The sequence below is a fragment of the Netta rufina genome, assembly GCF_964035555.1.
Source record: "Netta rufina genome assembly, chromosome: 1".
Taxonomy (NCBI): domain Eukaryota; kingdom Metazoa; phylum Chordata; class Aves; order Anseriformes; family Anatidae; genus Netta; species Netta rufina.
The window spans coordinates 149,180,283-149,202,358 of NC_140123.1; the positions used below are offsets into that span (position 1 = coordinate 149,180,283).

The 22,076-nt window shown below is 42.1% G+C and overlaps 1 protein-coding gene across 3 annotated transcripts in view; it reads left to right on the forward strand.

The window, feature by feature from the left end:
- Positions 1-8,427: 8,427 nt before the first annotated feature.
- The window catches only part of TXNRD1 (thioredoxin reductase 1), a 37,250-nt gene continuing 23,601 nt past the window's right edge, over positions 8,428-22,076 (forward strand). For 2 of the 3 annotated variants that reach the window (XM_084306652.1, XM_084306653.1), the window contains exons 1-2: positions 8,428-8,547; positions 20,568-20,665. In XM_084306652.1, coding sequence (XP_084162778.1) covers positions 8,472-8,547; positions 20,568-20,665 — 174 coding nt within the window. In that variant the 5' untranslated portion in view covers positions 8,428-8,471. Of the gene's footprint in view, positions 8,548-19,996; positions 20,014-20,567; positions 20,666-22,076 lie in introns of those variants that run through there. The other variant, XM_084306654.1, reaches the window with a different exon arrangement.

The following is a 22,076-nucleotide window of genomic DNA, read 5'->3' on the forward strand; positions in this document are numbered from 1 at the left end:
CCCGCTGCAGACCTGAAAACCTTTTTTACACAACCCCCCCCCCCCCCCGCTCCATGACACGGGGCCTAAAGGGCCTGGTTTCCTTCCACTTTCGGGCTTTGTTGTTGTTCTTAACACGCACGGCCTAGAGCTGGCTTCTCCACCGAGATCTATAAACCCCTCTTACAAAGCGTTTATATGAAACACTTCATAACACACCACTGCTGCCATTCACTAGGACTGTAGAGAATGACTTTTGTTTTTGTAGGTGAAGGCAGCCAAACACACTCCCCACACCTGCCACCAACATGTGTCCATTTGTGATCTCCACAGCAGAAATAACAGAACAATTTTGTTTCATACTGCCCTTAATAACCTGTAGTAATTCTTCATTACTTCAGAGTCCTAAGCATCTTGCTAAAGTGCAGTAAAGAAACTCATGTTTCACAATGGCCTTTGTCAGCGTTCTTTACCAAGTTAATACCTGGTACACAAATACGTTCCTCTCCAGGTTTTCTTCTGGCGTTTGGATTTAAACAAAGCAAAACCCAATAAACCTTATAACGTGCCCCTTGTTTTCACTTAGGAATGTTAGTTTCTTATATTTCATTATACCAGAAAGATTCATGTTCACTCAAAACATCCATGGATTTAGACTGAGTTTCAGGTTTAAAAGGAAACATCAAATGAGACAAATTTTACATGACCTCAGGTTTTTACTTCAAATGCTATTTGCGGCTTCATTCTGCCTCCTGGGTACTGTGAGCAGTAATTAGTTAATTTTATTTTTTTTTAAATGCCTGGAAGATGTAAAGTAATAAAAGAACATTCACTAACTTTGGGGCCTTAGGGAATGCATTTGTCTATTTTACAGCTTGTGTACACTGAATATAATACCACGACAATGCCCTATTCATCTTGCAATGTTCTTTTAAGATCCTACGGATTCTCTCATCTCAACCTGGAATTTCACAACTGAGTAGAAAGACAAATGCTCACCACTGTGCAGGTTCTTCAGGGCACAGTGTAGAAGCTGCACTTTATTTTGAACAGCTAGTTGACGTTTTGATTGAAAGTGTGGCCCTTAAATCTTATTACCGTATGTTTTTCAAACTCTAAACAAAAATACTAATTGTTTTACCTGTGATGGTTTTGCTGACATTTCTCACGGTTGCATTGATGAAAAAATTACTTGTCCAATGATTTTATTCAACGTTTTTCTTTAGGACAGCATAGTGGGAACAAGTGCTCGCTGTTACTGGTGACAGAAGAGCTCTCAGTAGTTAAGTATGTCAGCTAGCTGAAACGAGGAGATCCAAGACTTCAATCAAGAGTTCTTCTTTACATACCTCTTATCTTGTGTTCCTTTATTAGTAACAGCTTCTATCACACATTTAGCGTGGAGTCTTTAATTGGTTAATTATTTTATCCATATGCTAAGTGCATACTTAAGCTCCATATATTTGCAACACCATGTGTTCTATTCATCCCATATATCCTGACGAGGTACATTTCAATGTGTCCAATCTGCATCTCCCCTCTGCTCAATATTAGTGGTGTCTTGTGAGAACCTTGATAAAGTATCTGGTATAACACTTGCTGCTTTGTTATCTACCTGCTTATCAGTTGCAGTCTCAAATTCCTCATCACAGCATTTAGATGTTATATTTTCCAGGCCTGAATATAATTTCTCCTGTCTGTAGTGTGTTCCTTATATTCTGTAGTCAATACATTTCTTCTTTTAGACCAGGTCAAATTTTGTCCATACAAAAAGAGGGGAAGAATTTGCAAGAGCGGGTGGAGTTAACTGTAGTAAAATATAAGAGTTTTCACAGAATCACAGAATTGTCTAGGTTGGAAGAGACCTCAAGACCATTGAGTCCAACCTCTGACCTAAACCTCACAACCTTTTGTGAGGTTGTGATCTATTTTGTGAGGTTGTCATTGATGTCTGAAATTTCCAGTAAGGAAATCAAAACCTTCACATATCTTCTGTTCTATCTGGTTAGCTAAGAAAGCTCTCAGAGGTGAGCAAGTGTGCTACAGGTATTACTACAGAACCTTCTTTAAACCGGGATACATCAGCCCACTGCAGATTGTGTCTCAATTGTGGTCTGGACTCTGACATTTGAAACAATGTGGTTAAAACAAGAAATTGCAATTTTAAAAGAAATAGCACTGGATGGTAGTAGGGGGTTCATCCGACATCCTCCCGAGTTCTCATTACTGTGCAATTCTGAGTGTAACAGACTGGACATATACGTAGGTCTGTTGTCAAACTATGAACTCCATAATGCTTCAGGAATCTTTTCACTCTTAGAAGATTTGTAGGCTAGAGCATTCTTATTTGTAGTAGAAAGTCCTAATTAAAAGATACTTGGAAGATACTACAGAGCCCAACAGTGCTATGTGAAAAAAAAAAAAAATTGAATATGGAAATTCAGGAGAGATTTTCTACAGGTAAGTAACCAAGCTCAGGAGTCACAGTAGGGTGAGATCAGATGGAATGAATTAAAGTTCAGGACATTTTTAATTTTCCCATAGATCTGTAGCTCTCACTCATGTTGAAAAGAATCTTTAGCTACCACAGTGTAGCTCGCTTTTAGATTGTATTGCCCTTTAAACACTAAAAATTCTGCCACACTTCGAAGGAACTCAGTGCTTGGGCAGCATTCATGCTGTGGTCCCACAGCCCTGACAGGGAGTCGTGCAGGGGCTGTATTGTGACAGTGCACCAAGAGGCAGCTCTTTAATAGTAGGTGGCTTTGACAGCCCCACCATGGGGACCGAAGGAGGTGTTTATTCACAGCACGTTGGTATCCAGCCAAAAGGAGGCTGGACAAAGTGTGATTCTGAAGTGACTGCAGCCCATCTGGGTGGTATGGTCCAAAGAGCACGGTGCAATCTTGGATTCAATTCCCTGTGCACTTCTTGGGCAAATCACTGTAAATCAAGGTCATCAAATGTCAATTGAGAGGTGCATAAACACCTTTGAAAGTCTGAATTTTAATTATATTGTGCCTCAATTCCCCATCAGCTACATCAGTAACAATACTACTTTCCTACTTGGAGATGAACTGTAAATTGCTTAGACACTAAGAGAACAAGACATGTAAGAGTGAAGCCATTTCCTGAAGACTTCTTGCGACTGAAATAATTTTTGAGTGATTTCCTTGCACTCAAATACTTTTTTTTAAAATTATTATTATTTTTTATTTTCCACAAGATGTACAGAAATTTAGTATGTTGATATGTATACCACTAAGTAAATTTGATTAAAATTGGCCAACGTTTCAAAAGTTACCTAGGGAGCTAAGACAAATAGGCAGTGCATGAATGCATAAGTCTTGTTCCCTTAGATAAAAAGAAAAATCAACTCATTGTTTTTACCCGTGGAACAGCTAGTCAAGCAAGTAGATCCAAAGATACTACTTGTAGTTTAGATGTACTAGTTACTCTCAGCCAGGTAGGGTTAAACATGGCTAGCAGCAATCCCTTTGAAATGTACCTGCAGCAGAACTGACTTGTAATCAGGTAATTGATTTGTTAAAACATGTCTAAAGCATCAAGTATAAACGCACCACAAGAGCAACAAAGAACATCAAAGTACACGTGCAAGAAGGTGGTCCAGACAGAATCGTTTAAAAGATAAGATGAGATCTTGGCAGAAGTCTTGGCCGTGAATAATACAGCAACAGTTGGAGGTGAAACTCTAACTTTGTTTTCCACAAAGCAATGCCACACTTTTATTGAGATGCAATCTGACAGGAGCCTTGCTTTGTGATTATGCAATTATAGCCTCCTGGATAAAAAAAAAACGTGTGCAATGGTTCGGGCTCCTTTTGAAACACAGGGGGAAAAAAATCAATGTTCATTTTAAATGGCAAAGGATAAAATTATTTGGCTTTTCAAACCTTATGACAAGTAATACAAAGTATAGAAAGAAAAGCTTCAGTATCTCTAGTAAAACTAGATACTCTAGTAAAACTTTTCTGTAGCTAGATATATGGCACATTTGCAGCCGTCATTCACATGGGTTTATTTGTTATCATCTGCACTCAGCTGTATTGTGTGGTTATGTGTTTTTGGTCTTCTCCTATTATCAGCTATATGTGGGATTGAATTTACCCAGTAGCATGAGTATGGTGAAAGACGTCTTACTTCATTCTGCTGTGTAAGAGAACAAGCAGCTGCTTAAAGGCCATGCGGTGAAACTTGACATCTCCCATGGGTGGAAAAGCTGCATTCTGTTACAGCTCTGTTTTGGGCATTGCCGAGGGAGTCCAGAAGGCACGTTAGATGAAGATGGGAAGTGAAGACGTGGATTACTGCCCAGTTCAATTGTGCTTACAAAGTTACAGTTAGGAAAACCCTAAGACTGCCAGTTCTGATACACCTGGTTTATGGAATAGGGGCTCCAGAGAACTACAGAGCTAAGTTTTGCTCTGTATCATCAGATCTTCTTTTCCAAAGGGTACGTTCCCACATTTTGTCCATGTGTTTGAATTGCACAATGCTAATAGATTTGATGACTCAGTTTTGCTTGCAATGACTGGAGGAATTCAGCGTTTTCTTAGAAGTATCTGACCTTTCCAGAGGCTGTGACACTTGTCAGTATTTGTAGTTTCACCCGTAGAGGTGACTGTATGGGATTCCAAACTGCAGAGCTGAAAGCTTGCCACTGTCTCAGTGGCATCACTAAAACAAAATTGTTTTCCAAGTCAGAATCTGTTACCACAGGCGGATCTTAACTGTGCCCCTCAACTATTGCTAAGATACTGACACTGTCACATTTGTAGTGTAGGCAGAGACATAGATTTCTTCTGTCAACTTCATCATGAAAGCTTGAATTCTCACTTGAATTTGTCCAAACTAAGGGCTAGGGATGGATAGGCCCACTCTTTAGCAGTGGAAGCCTGTCTCTGGAAGATGAGTTGCCATCTGGAGATGCCTGTCTTTCTCTGCAGGCTACAGAACGAGCTTAGATCAAGAGCTTATAAGAGAGGCCAAGCTCTTAGGTGGCTGATGTAAGGTAAGAAGAACCTAAGTTTGCAAAAATGACAGGTATTTCAATGGCATGCAGAAAATACAAGGACTGTGCCAGCTTTAATAATGTGAATATTTAAGTTATTTTGCATTCGGCACCAATAATTCTGCAACTTATAAGGAGAAGGTGGCACTCTGGGCGCTTCATTTACTGCAACAAACCTTCCTCCTAGTTTATATATAGATGGAATATATAGAAATCTATTATTTTGATGGTCACTTTTATAATAGCCACAGGGAACTGGGAATCAATTAGCTCAGAAACAACTGAGTGACTGGTCCCACTGATGTATCCTTTAGATTATCGTGACTCTGTTGCAGGGTTCTTCACTGGGAGTCATGCAGCAAAAATGTTTGCTATAACTTATCAAGATTTCAGAACACTGTGAGACACCTTACATTTCATCTTTATAAAAATGTTATCAGTTAATATCTTAATGTAATTGCTATTTTTATTAATAAATATTTTGTAGACTTCTTACACGTTAATTGAATTTATCACAGCTGATCTCTTAGCACCAACAATGGTATTTTATGCAGTCTATGCTTTATGATAAGCCAGTATTCAAGACAGGACACTATGCGTGAGATTTTCAAGGCTTTCTTTTGTTCTACAGATATTTTTAATGAGACAGTCATTGCTGTCCTGCTTCTTAACATGGCATTTTTGAAGATGTGCACTAAATTTTCATGTTGATGGAACTAACAGACTGGAAGACAAACCCGAAGCATATCTAAATCAGTGCTTTGGAATGGAGCTGAAACAGACTTTCAGTTTCCCAAAAACTTCAGTGCTCAGACTTATCTATGACTCCAACAGGGATTTAAATTCATGCCTGTATCAAGGAGATACTACAGGACCCAGGGTGTCCTTAAACTTTTATGATCCTGAAGACTGCTCTCCGATGTGTGTCCTTGCTACTGGAAAAGGAAAGCATGAAGATTATTTATGAGGGGGACAGCAGTAGAAATTGAAATGTCAAGCATGTTCTAAACAGAGAGGAAGATAAAGTCTCTCTCCCAAAGAGTCAAAACAAAGAGAGAAAGGCAGAAAATAAGGAAAAGATATGTAATGGACAGACAAGGCACCAGGAGATCTCACTAGTAATACAGCATTTTTCTTTCATCCTCTTCCGTGTGGCATTCTTGTTATCATGTTCTGCTTTCATTTCAGTGGCACAGCACTGGACCTCATGTATGCTTGCAGTTCAGCCAGCTAAGAATAAATTCTAAAATAAATGGATGTGCCTGGCTTTTCATAAGCCTCAGAAAGTGTAAATTCTAGGAGAAGTTAAAATAAAAACTTAGATACTTCTTGGACTCGCCCAGAAAGAAATCTAACCTGGGGGACATTGTAAGAGCAAACAGAAGACCAGACCTCGATGGAGAATCACACAAACATGGTAAAAAAGTAGATATAACTGGAGAGACGATGCTCTGGCAAAATAATAAATCAGAAAAAAAAAAAAAAATGAATTTTATAGGAACTTGGGGTTGATCACAACCTGTGACTCATGTGAAACCATGAAGCCCATGGAAAAACTGGAAAGGAGATTTCTTACAAAGGCTGAGATCAGGAGTGGTCTGATTAAAAGAATAGTTAAGGAATGTAAGTTCTCAGGCTGCACTTTGAATGGCCTCAAGGCAGTATTAATGAGGTGGTTCTAATAACTAGGCTAAGAGGTGAGGTGTGCAAGTAAAACTGTGTAGGAAGAAGCAGCAGATTGGGAGGAGTGGGATGATGAAGAAGGTGAAAATGAATGCTAGTCTTTGGATGCAGCATCAAGGCTCTGTTCTGCAATGACAGACTCTTTGGGTTACTATACTTAAAATTTTAAAGTGACTTTGGAAAATAGTATTTTGGATGCACTGTTCTGCAGTCTTATGAAACATCTCAAATGTTAGACTTAGTTTTTTCTCCTTCAATATGTCTTCACCACATCAACTTGAGTTGTTTTTTTTTTTTTCTTTTCCTAATGAAAGCAAACATGATGGGAACATAATTGCAAAACAATAAGCAAAATGATATATTGTGAATGATTTCAAGGACAGAAATAGCACACCATGGTATTCTTTAAACTTGATTTTTCTCACGTTGACTGATTGTCAGCTTGTAGTCCCCATTTTATGGAAATATTGAGATGGGGTTTGGCAGAATAGAGTTCCTTCCCTAAGCTTATTCAGCAAATGATTTTAATAACTTTAATTCTGAAGCTGTAATAACCCCTGAATGCATGTAACAGTTATTATCCCCATTATCATCATAATTTATGCTGTTACAGATACCTGTATTGAAGACATTATTTCTGAAATCTCAGTGATCATTCCCACAGTGAGTTCAGAGACTTTTTTCCACTTATAAATTTAGTTGTCTTTTTTTTTTTTTTTTTTTTAATTAGAAACTCCAGCTGACACTGGAGATCTTGCTGCAGAGTGTAAGAGTAATACAGCATCACAAATGGGAATTGCTGAATTCTTGTGTGCAAAAAAAAAAAAAAAAAAAAAAAAAAAGAAAGCTGAGGACTGTGAGGTAATGCCTCAAGCCTTAAGATTCCAAAGTTTTTATCTTGTTCTCTTCCCTTTCTATTAGTCCTTTCCTCTGTCGCTCATCGTTTGTTACTGTTGGGTCAGAGTAGAGAGCCTTTGTGTTTCAGCGCTGGGTGTAACAAGCATTAGCAAGGTAATTGTAACTCTGAAGGTGTTATAGGGTAACTAGATGGGGGATATTTGGCATGAGTGACTTCCTCAGGACCACAGACCAATTGTCCAGTGGTCTTAGGAACTGGACTAGGAGCTCCTGTGTCTACAGCATGCATTTTGTTGCAGTGTCTTGGCATGAAGTGTTTGGCCCTACTGAGCCCAGCAGCTTCCATACCCAGCCTGCAGCCCAGCAGCCAATCTGTGCAGCTAAAAAGCTCCATCCACCAAAAAAAATCCAATTATTTTTTTAAAACCTTTCCAAAAAAGTCATTGTTTCCTGTAAGCAAGAACACAGATTGGATAAATTGCCACGTTTGGTGTAACAAGGAAGAGTGAAGAAAGTTCAAATGGGAGCCGAGGGTACCAGCAGCGAGCTGTTGTGCTGCTGCTCATCCCACCCTTTTTGTCTCCTCTGTTTAGGCCAGGAATCTCCTCGGCAGGCTCTGCTCCTGCCCTGATGTTGTGGGAGAGCCACCAAGGGGGCCATTAAGAGCTCATTAAGACAAGGACCTCCCGGATCCCCGAGGGGAGCGGGGCGCTCAGCCCCATCCCACTCGGTGCTTCTCTTCCAGTTAGGGACATGAATTGCCACAAAAACACTCCTCAGACACCCGCAGCTCCCTCCTAACATCGGCCAGGCCCCGGCCCGGCTCCGCCTGGGCACCGCCAGGGGTCGCGCCAGGCCCGGGGCTGGGTCTAAGCCCGGCGCCATCGCGCTGGAGCCGGGCCGGGGGCCGAGGCGCGGCATGGGGGGCGCCCTGAGGAAGGGGCAGGCGGTGCGGCAGGCGCCCGAGGGCTGCCCGCAGGGGAGGCGCCCGGCAGGTAAGGGGCAGCCGCCGGGGGTCGTGGCCGAATCGCTGGGGGTTGCTGTGAGCTTGGGGGCAGCCAGCGGGGAAAAAGCAGCCCGCCGGAGTGAAAGCGTGGCTGCTCGAGGGGTGTTTTCGGCTCTGCCGAGTGCCAGGGAAAGGGGTCTGCCTGGGAAGCCCGAGTTACATCTTCGGTGTTTGAAGAGCACTGGGACGAAAGCGCCTTGGCAGCTTTCAGGTAACGCGTTTCAAGGGTTGTTTTGCGGAATGGGAATCGCCGGTGGCGTGGCGAAGAGCGGAGGTGGCTGTGCAGTGAGGGGCTGTGCGAGGCAGGAGCTGGCGAGGACACGAATGAGGTTTATAACCCTTTAAAAGTCTCGAAATGGGCTTATCGTTGTGGCCGCGTATTGCTTAGTAACTTTCTGTTGTACAAACAGAAAGGCATGGCACTGGAAACACTGGATGGTCTTCTACCTTAACACACAAGACTGAAGAAAAGATCATTTTCAAGCATTTGTCAAAAGCATCCAGTTGTCCCTGTGCTTCCAGGGTGATGCAGCTCCCTGAGAGCACTCAGGGTAACCCACAGCAGTCACCCCATTAGGGAAGGTCCCTCACCTAATGCTGCCATTACCATGTTCCTATTAAGAGTAGAAATGCCCAATTTAGCTTTAAACCAGATACAGGTATGGTAGCACAGAGTTTGAGGCAGAATAAATATCTGTTTAGTTATACCCAACCCAGTTCCTCTGGACAACCGTGTATCTGCTGACACAACCTCAGAAAGGAAGCCTGCATCGTAACCAGCTATTGCAGCCTTGTGAATCTGAGTCATTTGGGCTAACCTGACTTAAAAGAACATATTGTTTGGGCTTCAATTTATACACTCTGCTGTATCTTGGTTTTTCAGTATAAGACGTTACTATTCCCTGCTACCCTTTCCACAATGCTGGGAGTGTCTTAATTGTGTAGTAAAGTTGCTTTAAACTCTGATGTTAAGCTTTATATTTCAGCATCTAGGCAGCTTTGCTTCTGGGATGGTCACATACGAGTGGATTATTCTGTCGAGCCCAATGAAGAAACAAGTCAAATATTTCAATATCCATCAAGGACAAGAGAAGAGGGGAGTTGTGGGTGGTGTTAAAAGAGGTTAAATAAGAAGATTAAAAACAAATAATTACTGAAATGCAAATAGTGATGTGTAATTTACTTGAAAACTGAAACATAATTCAAATAAGCTAGTTACTCATTGTTTAAATGCCTCTGAAACAGGGATTATCTTAAATTAACTTTCTACAGTTAGTCATACCAGGGAGTGGGTTGGTTTTGATTTATTTATTTATTTTTACCTCTACGTACATCTCTCAGACAAGGTGCATTTAAACTTGTGCCTCCTTTCAGTAGCAGGAGGAAGAAATTGGGTCATTCCTAGCTTTAAGAATTTCTTAATTACCTTCTGGATCTTTTCCCACCTTTCCACCATTTTAGCAATGGGAATAATAAACTCAGAGTTTTGAATGCACTAAAAGACCTAAAATGGTGTTTGACAAAACCAAAAAGTAGTAAGCCAGTAATGAGAGAAACTGGCAAGGAGAATGATGGCTATTGTAGGAAAAAGTAAAAATTCTAAGATAAAATGTGTATATATGTTTTGTGTACCATAGCTATTTAAAACATTCTCTTGTCCTTAGCTTGTGCTTTTAAAAAGGTTATCCTACAATCCTCAAATAGTATTTAGTTTACTTTACCAGTTTCATTTCAAATAAGCAGTATTTATGACGCACTTTGTGGGTGTTAAGGTATGAAAATTGGAAATAACTCAGAAGATAATGCTTTTCCTGACTTCTTGTTAATTTGTCTTCACACAGGTTAGGGTTTTTTGTGTGTTATTAAACCGACACATTATTGCAAAGAAGGAATCATGAGAAATACCAAAACTGATGGTCAAGTTTCACATCTCAGAATTGAGATATCCTGACTTGCAGCTTTTGCCTTATAAAAATATACTGAAATGTACTGTTTGTTCCTGCAGGACTCCTCAAATGCTGTTTTCCCCCCCCAGCCCAGATCCTCATGCTAGATGAATTTTGAGTGGCTGTGTTTTCAGTTCAACTTATGCACAAGTCAAACTGAAGTTGCCCAGCTCCTTTCAGGACTGGGCACTTGGGACACAGCACATACCCCGGTGGACCTGGAAAGGTCTAGTGGACTTGGAATGGGATTTGGGTTGAATTCTAGCAAGTAAATTAACAAAGTATTGTTCAAATCGTTGTTGCTTGTTTCTGGTGCTAATATGAGAAGTCCTAGCTCTGCGCTGGGCTACCAGCACTGGTGGTTATTGAGTTGCACCGACATTCACGTGTGGTGAACACGTGAGTAATCAGGCCCCAATTTTTTAAAAATTATTTCTGTAGTATTTCCTGCAAATGTTTGACCATATAATTTGCGTGTGAACTGCTCAGGTGTAACAATAACAAATGTGTCATCGCACCCTTTATGGAGCAGACTTGGCTCCTGGAGGTGACACCATGGTTGCCCATGCTCTTCCTTCTCCCCTTTTTCACCAGTATGGCACCCCCTTGATTTCCACTGTGACTGGGAGCAGTGCTTGCCCCTCACAATGTACTGTACTGGTCCTCTTTATTCCAAGGCCATTAATATGTTTTCTCTGTTTCCAAGACTTTTTTGGAGAGCAGCGGTGGCTTGTTCCTGTCTGAAGGCTGTTCCTTCATTAAGCCTATCTTGGACATCCCTTGGTAGGATGTCTTACTGTCTGTTTGGCTGTGCTTGCTGAAAGCAAACCAAGTACCAGATGAAATAATGCACTATGGCTTAATTCAGTATGTTGAATTGATAACTTACTCTCCTTTCTTCATTGATTTAAAGTGAGTGAACTTTACACCTGCTGTCTCCTGAGAAAGCTCTGTCTTCGATGCCTCCTGTATTTTGCTATCTGCCTGTTGAATGGACACACAGCAGTGGCATAAAGCTACACCAGAGGAGGTTCAGCCTGGACATTGGGACAAATCTCGTAACTGTGAGGGTGGTCAAACACTGGAGCAGGCTTCTTAGCGAGGTGGTCAGTGTTCAAGAGGCATTTGGACAACGCCCACAATAATATGCTTTAACTTTTGGTTAGCCCTGAAGTGGCCAGGCAGTTGGACTTTATGGTCTCTGCAGGTCCCTTCCAACCGAACTGTTTTATTCTAGTGCAGCTGCCTTCCAGTCCATAGCACCTGGACTTGGGTATTTCCTGAGAAATTCTTCTTCAGATCTTGTTTTCCTCATTCATACTTTTCAATAACCTCCTTTCTGAACGTGGTGTCATGTTGCACGTCTTCCTGGAAAAGCCGTCCTTTGACTTGCCAAGCCGTACCTGATGTTTTCTCTCTTTCCTCATCTCCAGCTTGGCTTACTTTCTGTTTTTCTTCTAAAAAAGCTCACAGCAGTTGCTCTCCTCAGCTTATTGTCATTGCTGTTTGTACTCTCCATGCCTTGTACTGCTGTAGTCAGACTTATCTGTGTTAAACCCCGTGTGACCCCTGTTTTTGTTGGCTGCTCCAACTCTATCTACCAAGCACTTTTATTTGCATACTTTTTTTTTTTTTTTTACTGTGTGCTTCCTCCTTTTGTATTTGTATCTCCTGCAATTAGAATCTTTAAAGTAGTGTCTGCAGATAAGATTTTGTCTCCCTTCTAATGGTGCGTGTCCTTTTCTTCCCTTGGTGCTATTACTGGGTGTGGGATAGAAAACAATAGGAGCCTATTCTAGCGTAGTCCTGAGCTTTTAAGAATGTTGTAAAATTTCAAGGAGTAAACCGAGATATCTTCTTACTTCATCTTCTGCAGTAGCAAACTTGCCTGTTTTGCTCACAGAAGGCATCGTTTGGCACCGCTGTCTCCCGCGTGTTCTGGCACTGCGTTCCCACTGTGGCAGTAAGGAAGCTCTCTACTTCCTTAACTCCACCACTGTTTGCACAGCCTGACACAAAGCAAGCACGCTCCTATGCGTTGTTTCTCACTGCATGAATGTGAGCTGTTTGTTGTTTTCCACCCATCCTGCACAACCTTTTCCAGTCAGGTCTTTGTTGGAATCTGCATGCGGCAGGTTGGTGGTGGGTTGCAGCAGGTACGTAGCAGGAGAGGTTTGAGGGCAAGGATCTGCTGGGTTGTGCTGTTTTGTTCAGCTCGTAGAAATGCAATGTCATTGCTCGCTGGGCTGCTACAAGCGGGAATAAATTGTTCCACCCAAGTTCTTCTGTTTTTCAAGGACAAGAAAAGTTGGTTACTCTGGGTTAAAAACAAGTGCTTCTTTCCTCCTATTAAAAGCCTTGCTCAGATTAAAAACAAGTGTCAGGCATCCAAACAAAGCACCCAAATATATTTCACAGTATAATAACTGCCTTAAACTTTTTGCGTGTTGTAGGGGATTGTCTGCAAAACCTTTGTGTTTCCTTTAACCTTGCTCTCTTTTAATATTGACTTGTTTGGCAAAAAGAATGATTCTGGGTGGGATGTTTCCCTCCATTTTTTGATGTTTTGTATGACTCAAACACAACCCTAATTACAAAGAGATGTATGGAGCTGGATAAATGGTTTTAACTGTGGTAGAAACAGTAAAGGCATGGCTGGTGGCGGTAAGGTCTAATGAATGGCAGACTACCAGGAGATCCTGTTCCCAGCCCTGCTGAGTACTCGCCCTGCTGAGTTTCACCTCCCAGTGCCTCAGGTGCCACACTTGTTAAAGTGTGGCTGGTGGTACTTCCTCCTCTAGCAGCAGAGTATTAATCACAGTCTGTAGCGGCCACAGGAATTTCCAGAAAAAAAAAAAAAAAATCAGGAAGCTCAGCTTTTGCAGGTCATCCCAAATGAAGGGTGAGCACAGCGAGAATGATACACCTACAGGTAGTCATACCAGAAATCAGCTTCCTTTGTTTTGATTTGGATTACTCAACGCATTAGACTACCAAGGGTAAATCCAAAAGCAGCTGGGACTTTTGGTGGGAATAGGCAAAGCTGCATGTTAAAAGTTACTGGTGCTCTCAGGTGATGATTTCCATGAAGGCTGCATGTAAAGCTTTATATGGGATGTTAGAAGTTTTACTAAAGTTCCAAAGCCAGAGAAGGTTTATCCTGGGTTTTTCATAACCTATTTAATTTAGCTCACAGTGAAATAACATGGAATAAAATGAAAGATGGAATTGTTCAAAGATACCTAACTCATTTAGCGTTACTTGCCTTTTTACTAAGGAAGAGAGAGTCTGAAGTTTACCTCTGGTTAATGTACGCAGCTGGTTCTGTTTCAGCCAATAGTTTATACTGTAGATGCTATAGAAATATTTGAGGTTAGCATGTGATGTTATGCTCACAGAAACATCCCTATTAATGCTAATTAGAGCAACCTCACTAAATCCTATATGGTTTACTGTAAACAGTTACATAAGAAGACTTTCTAAGATAAGTAGCAATCAGTGGTCTTACACTGCCAAAGGCTTTGGTGGTGTGAGAGCTATTAGGGAAGTCTGTGTGAAAACCTGGATCTTCTTGGAGTGGGCTGTCAAGTTCCCTAATTTTTATGGCAAAAACGTGTCTCAAGGCTTTTCATCACAAGCCATGGAGCATGATGCTGTCCCTGCTGAAATCAGTAAAGCAAAATACTTTGTCACATTACAGTTGGACTTGGTGGCACTGCTGCATGGACACCTAGAAAAATAGAAGGAAAATAAGTGACTGAAAGTAGGAGTTGCTTCTTTTGCTAGGACCTGAGGTCATTTTCAGAAGCTCTTTTGCACACTGTCAGGATGGGACAGATAATGACCTGGAGTGCCTGGTTGTGTGCAGGCAGAGTAGGAGATATTTTGGTGTTGAGCTGCTTGCATTACATTAGCAACTCTTCTCGTTCTTGGATGCAAAGTTGGTGCCTTGCAGTCTGCTCATGATACAAGGTTGACCCATCCTGAGTCAAAAGCAGACTGAAGGAATTTGCTCAGTTGGTCCCCAGATGCTCATTAGAAAACTGAGCTGAAAGGAGTGAATCTCATCACTTAGGGCCTTCATTCAAGCAAGAGCTTTTGAAGGGGCATGGAGAGCTTTGAATCTGACCCTCAGAGAGAAGTCGCTTGAAAACGTCTTTTGTGTGCTGCGGCATTCATCATTCCTCTGTCAGGATTTCTTTGTCTTGTCTTGGTTTTGTAATTCTTGCTTTGCTAGGTAGAGGTTTGTTTAAAAGTTCTGAGTACACTTCTATTGTTCTTTGAGAAAACAGAGCTATGAAGCGTTCCATCATTTCCTATCTTGTTCTTAGGTTAATTGCATTTAATTTGCTGGGGATAATTACATTTTTTTCTCCTATTGCTTAGAACTTAAGTTGAAAAGCACTCAGAAGAATATTTGTATCCACATGATTTTTCCACTTACGAAAATGCTTTTAAATGCCTTTTTTTCTTCCCAAATAGTTGTGATAGAAAAGAATTTATGCTTTCATGAAGGACATCTGTGTTTTAGGGTAACACTATGGATTAGATTCTTCATTAACAGAAATCTGTGCCAAAGTAGAGCCCCCCACTTTCTGTTAATGTAGCTGTGTTTCAACCAAGTGCAAAGTTGTGTTATTCCACGTTATGTCTTGATGTTGCTCCCCGTGAAGCTATGCTTTATTTAAATGGAAGAAGTCTTATGCTCGTAGGTGTAAAAAGTGGATTAGGAAGAATACAATTCAAACTAAAGCGCTTTGCGACAGCATGCTGTATAGATATAGATACAAACCATAAAAAAGTACAGAAAACTTCACGTTTCTTAGGAGAATGTGCTTTGCTCTTTTATTTGTAAGTCTTGAAGCTTGATGGGTTTTGGTTTCAACAGGGAGTCAGAATCCAACTATGTCCGAAATTCCCAGTTCACCTTTGTTCTTGAATTCAGTAAATTTAGGGCAATGAGTGTTGAAAAGGACTTCAGAGGGCCAGGTTACACATCACAGTCTTTTGGGGGTGTTAGGGCTGGCTTGGATCTACTCTTTTATATCGATAGCCAGTAATTGCAAGGAAAACTGTAATTACTCAATGAAGTAACTCACACCAGTGGGATTAAGGATTTACTAGTGGGACATGGAGAGAGCATAAAGCCAAGGTCCTCTTAAAGCCAAGAAAACCTGTGCATCTGCTTTCTGGAGAGATGTTTCCTATGAGAACCACTGCAAACACGTAAACACCTTTGGGGCATTTCAGCAATATGTCAAGTCACTGCTGTTTTCTAGGCTTCCACATATGGCGCTGCTTTGTGCTATGTGAAGAATGCACGCGTGGGAAGCTGACAGATAACAGAACAGACCTGTGATCCAGGGAGAAAAGGAGGGAAGCCTGCCATGGGCAGAGATGCCACCCATTAGATCAGGTTGCCCAGGGCCTCACCGACCTGGTCTTGAACAGTTCCAGGGATGGGGCATCCGCAGCTTCCCTGGGCAAACTGTGCCAGTGCCTCACCACCCTCTGAGTGAAAAATTTTCTCTTAACCTCTAATCTTAATCTTCCCTCTTTAGTTTAAAACCATTCTCCCTTGTCCTATCACTATCTGCCCTTGTAAAAAGTTGCTCTCCATCCTTTTTATAAGCCCACTTAAAATGCTAAAGGTTGCAATGAGGTCTCCCCAGAGCCCTCTTTTCTCCAGCTCTCTCAGCTTGTGTCTCTCCTCTGGACCTGCTCTAACAGCCCCCCATCCTTCTGGTGCTGGGGGCCCCAGGCATGGATGCAGTGCTCCAGACAGGAGTTCAGGGGGGATGATCCCCTCCCTCCACCTGCTGGCCACTCCTCTGCTGGTGCGTGTAGGTGGGAAAGCTGAAGGAGGCAGTTTTCTTAAACTTTTGGGTTTTGACGCGTTGATATTTGACATTTAGGAAAAACAAAGATCTTATCTAGCAGTGTAATTTCTGTGCAGTGATGATGACACATGGTGTTTTACCCATCTTTAAGGACAAGCAGCCAATTTCAGAGAGAAGGCTAGAGGTGCTAGTACTAGGGTGTAGCATATATCCTGGTCCTGCGTGTAGGCAGCAGGATTCAGGGCTCGCATATACCAGCCTTCAGTAGTAGCAGTCACTCACTCAGTGCTCACTTTTGATTAACAGTGCTCGTTAGTGGGCGCTGAATTCTGTGTGTATAAATGATGTCAGGATGGTTTGTCTTCATGTTAGTGACTTAGTGTGGGATCAGACTTTGGCAGTGTACAGGTGGGGAGGCAGATGTACCTCTAAGCTATCTTTAAACTTCCTCTGACGGGGCAGCCAGGTGCTGAATCAGCTCTTGGAAGGAATGAAAATCGCCACAGGGCTGCTGGTTTACCCTGTCAAAGGTAACGGTGGTTTTTGGCCAGGATCACTAGAGCACAGCACACGCAGTCCTTATCTTAGCAAGCCCTGACATTTCTACACCAGCCAGCTCAGTTGCTTCTCTTGGCTAGCTGTAAGGCTGCTCTGTGTCTCTGGCACAGTAAAAAATTAAAGCGTGTGAGATAAGTTGAGGGTCTAACTTATACCACTGGCTCATCAAAATATAGTTTCTGCTTATCATTTTTTTAATTTCTCATCCCCTGATCCTGAATCTCTTGAAAGTACAGGTGCATTGTGACTCCTCTGGGGTAAAGCCAGTTTAAGAGGCTTTCATCCTTTCCTGCCTTCTGCCCCACGTTTTTTTTCCTTCATAGTTTCACTGGTTCAGCTGATGGCAGGGCAACCTCTCAGCGTGGATTTGTGACACGATCCAGGCTGGAGGCATACATATTTTAAAGGTTTGGGTTTTTGTTGTAATCTGGATCACATAATGGCTTCATTGCCCATCACTTCCAATTATTTGAGCTTGTGCAACCGGGGAGGTAGTAACCTGTGCTGAAAGGGCAGAAATGAGCAGGGAGAAGGAAAAGCTGAAACTTTCTCCACTTACAAAGCTAACTTGAGCAAAAGGTAAATCTTCGTTGTCGTATGAAACATCCTGCATTCTTCAGCTGCCTGGGGATAAGACTTTAAAGCAAGCCACATGACTCTTTATAAGCATTACAAAATTAGAGGCATCTCCTACATTACCGAAGACAGATATTTTTTAATTACACGATTTTGTTAAAAATATTGCGAAGTTCCTTCTCGTTAATAATGGCCTCTGCGTGACATGCAGAATCCGGCTAAATCACCACATACTTCTGCCTTGAAGCACCTCAGGCTACTTCACGGTGAGCAGTTGCAAGGCCCGGGCTTTCTGCTTAGCCCCACGTGCTGCCCGTGCGGCTGGTGAACACTTCAGCAGAACAAGGCAATTCTTATCCCGGAGTATTTCTGCTCACGAAGCGGGTCTGGGCTGTTCTCTAGGGCTTGTCCGGTTCCTCTGTGGTCAAGGCCTTCTGAAACCAGCCGTGCCTTTCTTCACCCCCCGCCAGGAGTTACACAAGTCTAAAGTTCAGAGGCCAGGCCTCCGTACCAGCATGAACTTTGGTTCATGAGGAAGCTCCCTCCCAGTAAGGATATGAGTTTAAAACACTACAGTTCATTCTTTCTTGATCTGCATGAGAAATGGTAGTGAGGCCTAGCATGGTCTGTGTCAGAAATGTATTCAGGTAAATGCTAGAAAGGCAGTTTCTTGGCTGATTTAACAACCTGCTGAGCCAATCTAGCAGTTTTGCTGGCACCAATGAGAGAAATCCTGCTGCCTCCTCTTCCTCTGCTCTGGTCAGTGTGGATGTGCCGGCTCCCTTGTACCAGCTGTGTCACTCGGGGGATCCTCCTGTGAGGGGAGGGACCTGGTTAGCCTGGTCAAAACCCGCCCATGTTTTCTCTTCTCCTGGGTTAGTGCATTGGTTTAGCTCCTGTAAGGGTCTGTTGGCTGCCAGAGCTGGTGCCAAGCACGTGGACAGAGTATAGAGGCAGGAAGGAGAAGAAAAAACAGGAGGGTGGACGAGAGTAGCCTTAGGCCCAAAAAGGTTTATCCCCTTCAAAAGCAGTGCCTTGGTGCCTCAGCTTACCCCATGCCAGGGAGCACTTGGCAGGCAGTAGGAGAGGTGGCACACAGCAGCCACCACCTGGATTGGGACTAACAAAAGCCAAAAAGTGACAGTGCAGAGCTGGAGCCTCGCTGGATCCTCCTGAGGTAGCCACAAACTGCTGCAGGTTTGCTGAAGGCAGTGCTGATGCTGGCCAGCAAAGAGAATAGCACCTCGTGTTGCATATCTCGGAATGGTCCAGAGCAGCTCGCTGACCCAGGTGGAGTTCAGCAATCTCAGCCTGAGGAATGGTATCTGCTGATCGATTTCTGGAAGGCATCGATTCACCAGCGGTGGCTGTTATAATTGTCGTTAATGGGTGGACTTTTACGGGGAGCCAGCACGTGATGCAAAAGCGTTTTTTGCTTTGTCATTCTGTCTGTGGCAAATTGCCCGGGCCAACAAGGGAGAGGCCCCTAGCAGTAAGAACCTGCAGACAAAAGTCTTTCAAGTTTCTGCCAGAGGTTACGGTTGCCTTTGGGTTTTGGGGCCCTTGGTAAAGCTGTGAACCTCTAGCAGAGATCTGCCTGAAGATAGAGGTGCTTATATAAATGTCTGTGTTGTCTAACTAGTAGGTTTTTATCTGATTTAAGATACAATTTTACATGAACATTCCTGAGGCTGTTCAGACTTGTAGGAAAAAACTACAAGACTTCAGTTGCTTTAGGTACCCTCAGGACTGTAGCTTTGATAATGTATTGAGGAAAAATTCCTCCGATGTGCAGATGGTGACCAGTGTTCAAGCCTGTGTTTTTGCTTTTCCCAGGTGTGTCTGTGTGTACATGCAGACATGAATTCCTGGGTTCTTTCCCCAGGCTAGAAGAGGCCAAGAATTCTCCATCATTAATATTGCTATTAACTCTTGTGTAATGACTCAGATCTTTAAACCCCTTTGTCAACATCAGTCGAGTTACTCTTCCTAACACCTTTGTGAGATAGAGGGATTTTATCACCAAGCTGCAGAAGGGAAAACCAAGACAGCAAGCTTACAAACCAGTTTTCAGTGAGTGCCTTTTTGTGTTTGCGTGCGTCTGGGTGAACACTCTTCAGATTTGTGGGCTCCCTGCCCAAGGAATGTCTACATGCTCAGTGTGGCTGTTTGTCTAGCTATGGGCACGTGTCAGAGTTTGTTAATTAGTGATGGCTGTGCAGTGTGAAGGATGTATGTGACAAACACAAACAAGTGTGTACTGACCCATTTGTTGGAAATGAAGGTTAGCATAACTCAGAGTTATGTATAGGAAGGCAGAGCTGATAGTGGCTTCCAGTCATATATCAGATTATTTTTGCCATGCAATGCCTAGTGAAGTATCACCATGTATAGAGATGTTATTTTTTTCATGCTGCTAATATTTTACCTTTTCTGTAGGATATCCTTATCAGTTGTGACCAGTGAGCTGGCACAGATCTTTTCCAGACTTTTGAAAATGCTTATTTAAAGGATTTCAAAGGAGGAACAAACTCTGTAAGGCAGAAATTATTTGGAGGGAGAAGAGGGGGGCTGCATGGGGGAGGGGGGAAAAAAATGTGATTATATCGTTAAAGATTTGAGAGAAATTTCCAGGGGAACTAATTGAAAGAGCAAAATGGGAACTTGTAATTCACTTTAAAATATTTAGACTGAAAAAATGGTAGCACAACAGCACTAAAAAGTCACTTTCTGAGTAAGAAAAGCAGAAATCACCGTTTTTCTTTTAGACCGAAGTTGCAGGCTTAGCCACAGCAGATCGTATTTCCTTGCTTTGTTTCAGGCATCTGGTCAGATTGGCAAAACGTCCTGGAATTCCAGCCAGTTCTCGTATGGGATTTTTCTTAAAGACAAAAATATAGCAAGTCATCCTAACGTTGCAAATGACTCATCAGTTGCCTTAGGAAACACTCCCCTGAGACAGGCGTGCTGCTGATGAGGAAGTGATGAAGCTGCCAAGGCCACTCCCCCGGACAATTTCGCTTCAGGAGCACAACCTACATAAAGGGCGCCACTCCAAACACTACATTGTTTTGTCCTTTATTTCACAGAGAGTGCACAGAAGCTGCAAGAAGTAACCACAGAGACTTCACAGCCAGGTGTTTTTGTGCAAGAGAAGCAAATAGGAGGTCATGAGAAATCTTTAAAGGTAGGGGGACATGCATTTTAAACTCTGTAATTTAGTTTTGGCGTGAAAAAATAAGAAGAATATAAACTTAAAAGAAAAATTACAGTTCTTGGGAGAAGAAAAGAGGAGATACGTTCTCAGTATGGGGTCGCAGTCCTGATTCATGGTCAGGAACAAGTTGCCTCCTTAAACGGGAAGCAAAGCTTGTCCATATCCTGGCTGTTTTAGAGTGGAGTTCTAGGAGGTGGTTTCATCAGGGAAGGTTATAATCTACTATGTGTGATCTAAGCTTTTAGTATGTTTTCATCAAGAGCTTATGAAAAATGAGCCAAACAATGGGTTTGTTCCATTGAATGGAAACAAACAAAAAAAAAAACAAAGCTAATGGTTCCACCATTGATGGAATAAAAGCTGAAGTTTCTTAATCCACATGTAAAAATACAAAGCATTTTTTCCTAAAAGGAAGATTTTAAAAAAATTGGCATTATGAGCAGTGATTTAAGCAAAATCCATGAGTAGATATTGTAGTTTCTTTATACTTTACATCTGTACACATCGTAAAGATGCGATTCTTGGTAGTTGGGTCTGATGACTGCGTGGGAGGTAAGTTTGAGTCTGCCCTTAAGCTTCACACCGTCCTGTTGTCGCTGAGCGAACAAGAGGGCATACTTCAGAAATGAACGACGTGCTTTCTCTTGTTCTCTGTCCCTAAATAAGAATAAAGTGAAACCGCACACCATAATGCGATACATGCTCCTTTTTTAGTCTTTCTGATTGCAGTGGGAAGCTTGTCTGATGACTGTTAGAAAAATAGAAAAAAGGAGAACTGAGTGCAGACAAGATTCAGTGGCAGGGTTATATGTTGGGGTGGCAGAGCGGGAAGAGAAAAGGAAGGAAGACAAGGTATTTTTGGATGTTTTCACAGAAACGACAGATGTCTTCGAGGTTTTGGTTTTTACTAATAACATGCTGGTTATGAAAGACTAATACGAATGTAACTTCCTACAGGCAGAAGTAGAGTCTGAATTTTTGCTGAAATTACTGTGTGGTCTGGTGGAGTGTCAGGGATTTTTTGTCACTGATACAGATGCACTGGCACCAGTTATGCTTGGAGAGAGGGACTAATCTAACCTCAGAGAAAGGCAGTTGTAGAATGTCTTGAGCTCAAAGGGAAGCTTAATGCAAAACAAAATTTAGACAAGAAGAGAGGGAAAATGTCTCTGTTTTCTTGTATTCTATTTACCATGGCAGAAACACTTGAATAAAAGTGACCAGATTTGTAAAGTGACATAGTGGGGTTTCTTTATTTACTTCTTTTTGTTGTTGTTGTTAAGTCTTAAAAGTTTTATCATGTGTTCAGTTGATACTCAGTGATTTGTATCAGTTGAGGCATCCCGTGTTTACTCACTCCAAATCTTGTTGGGCATTTTGA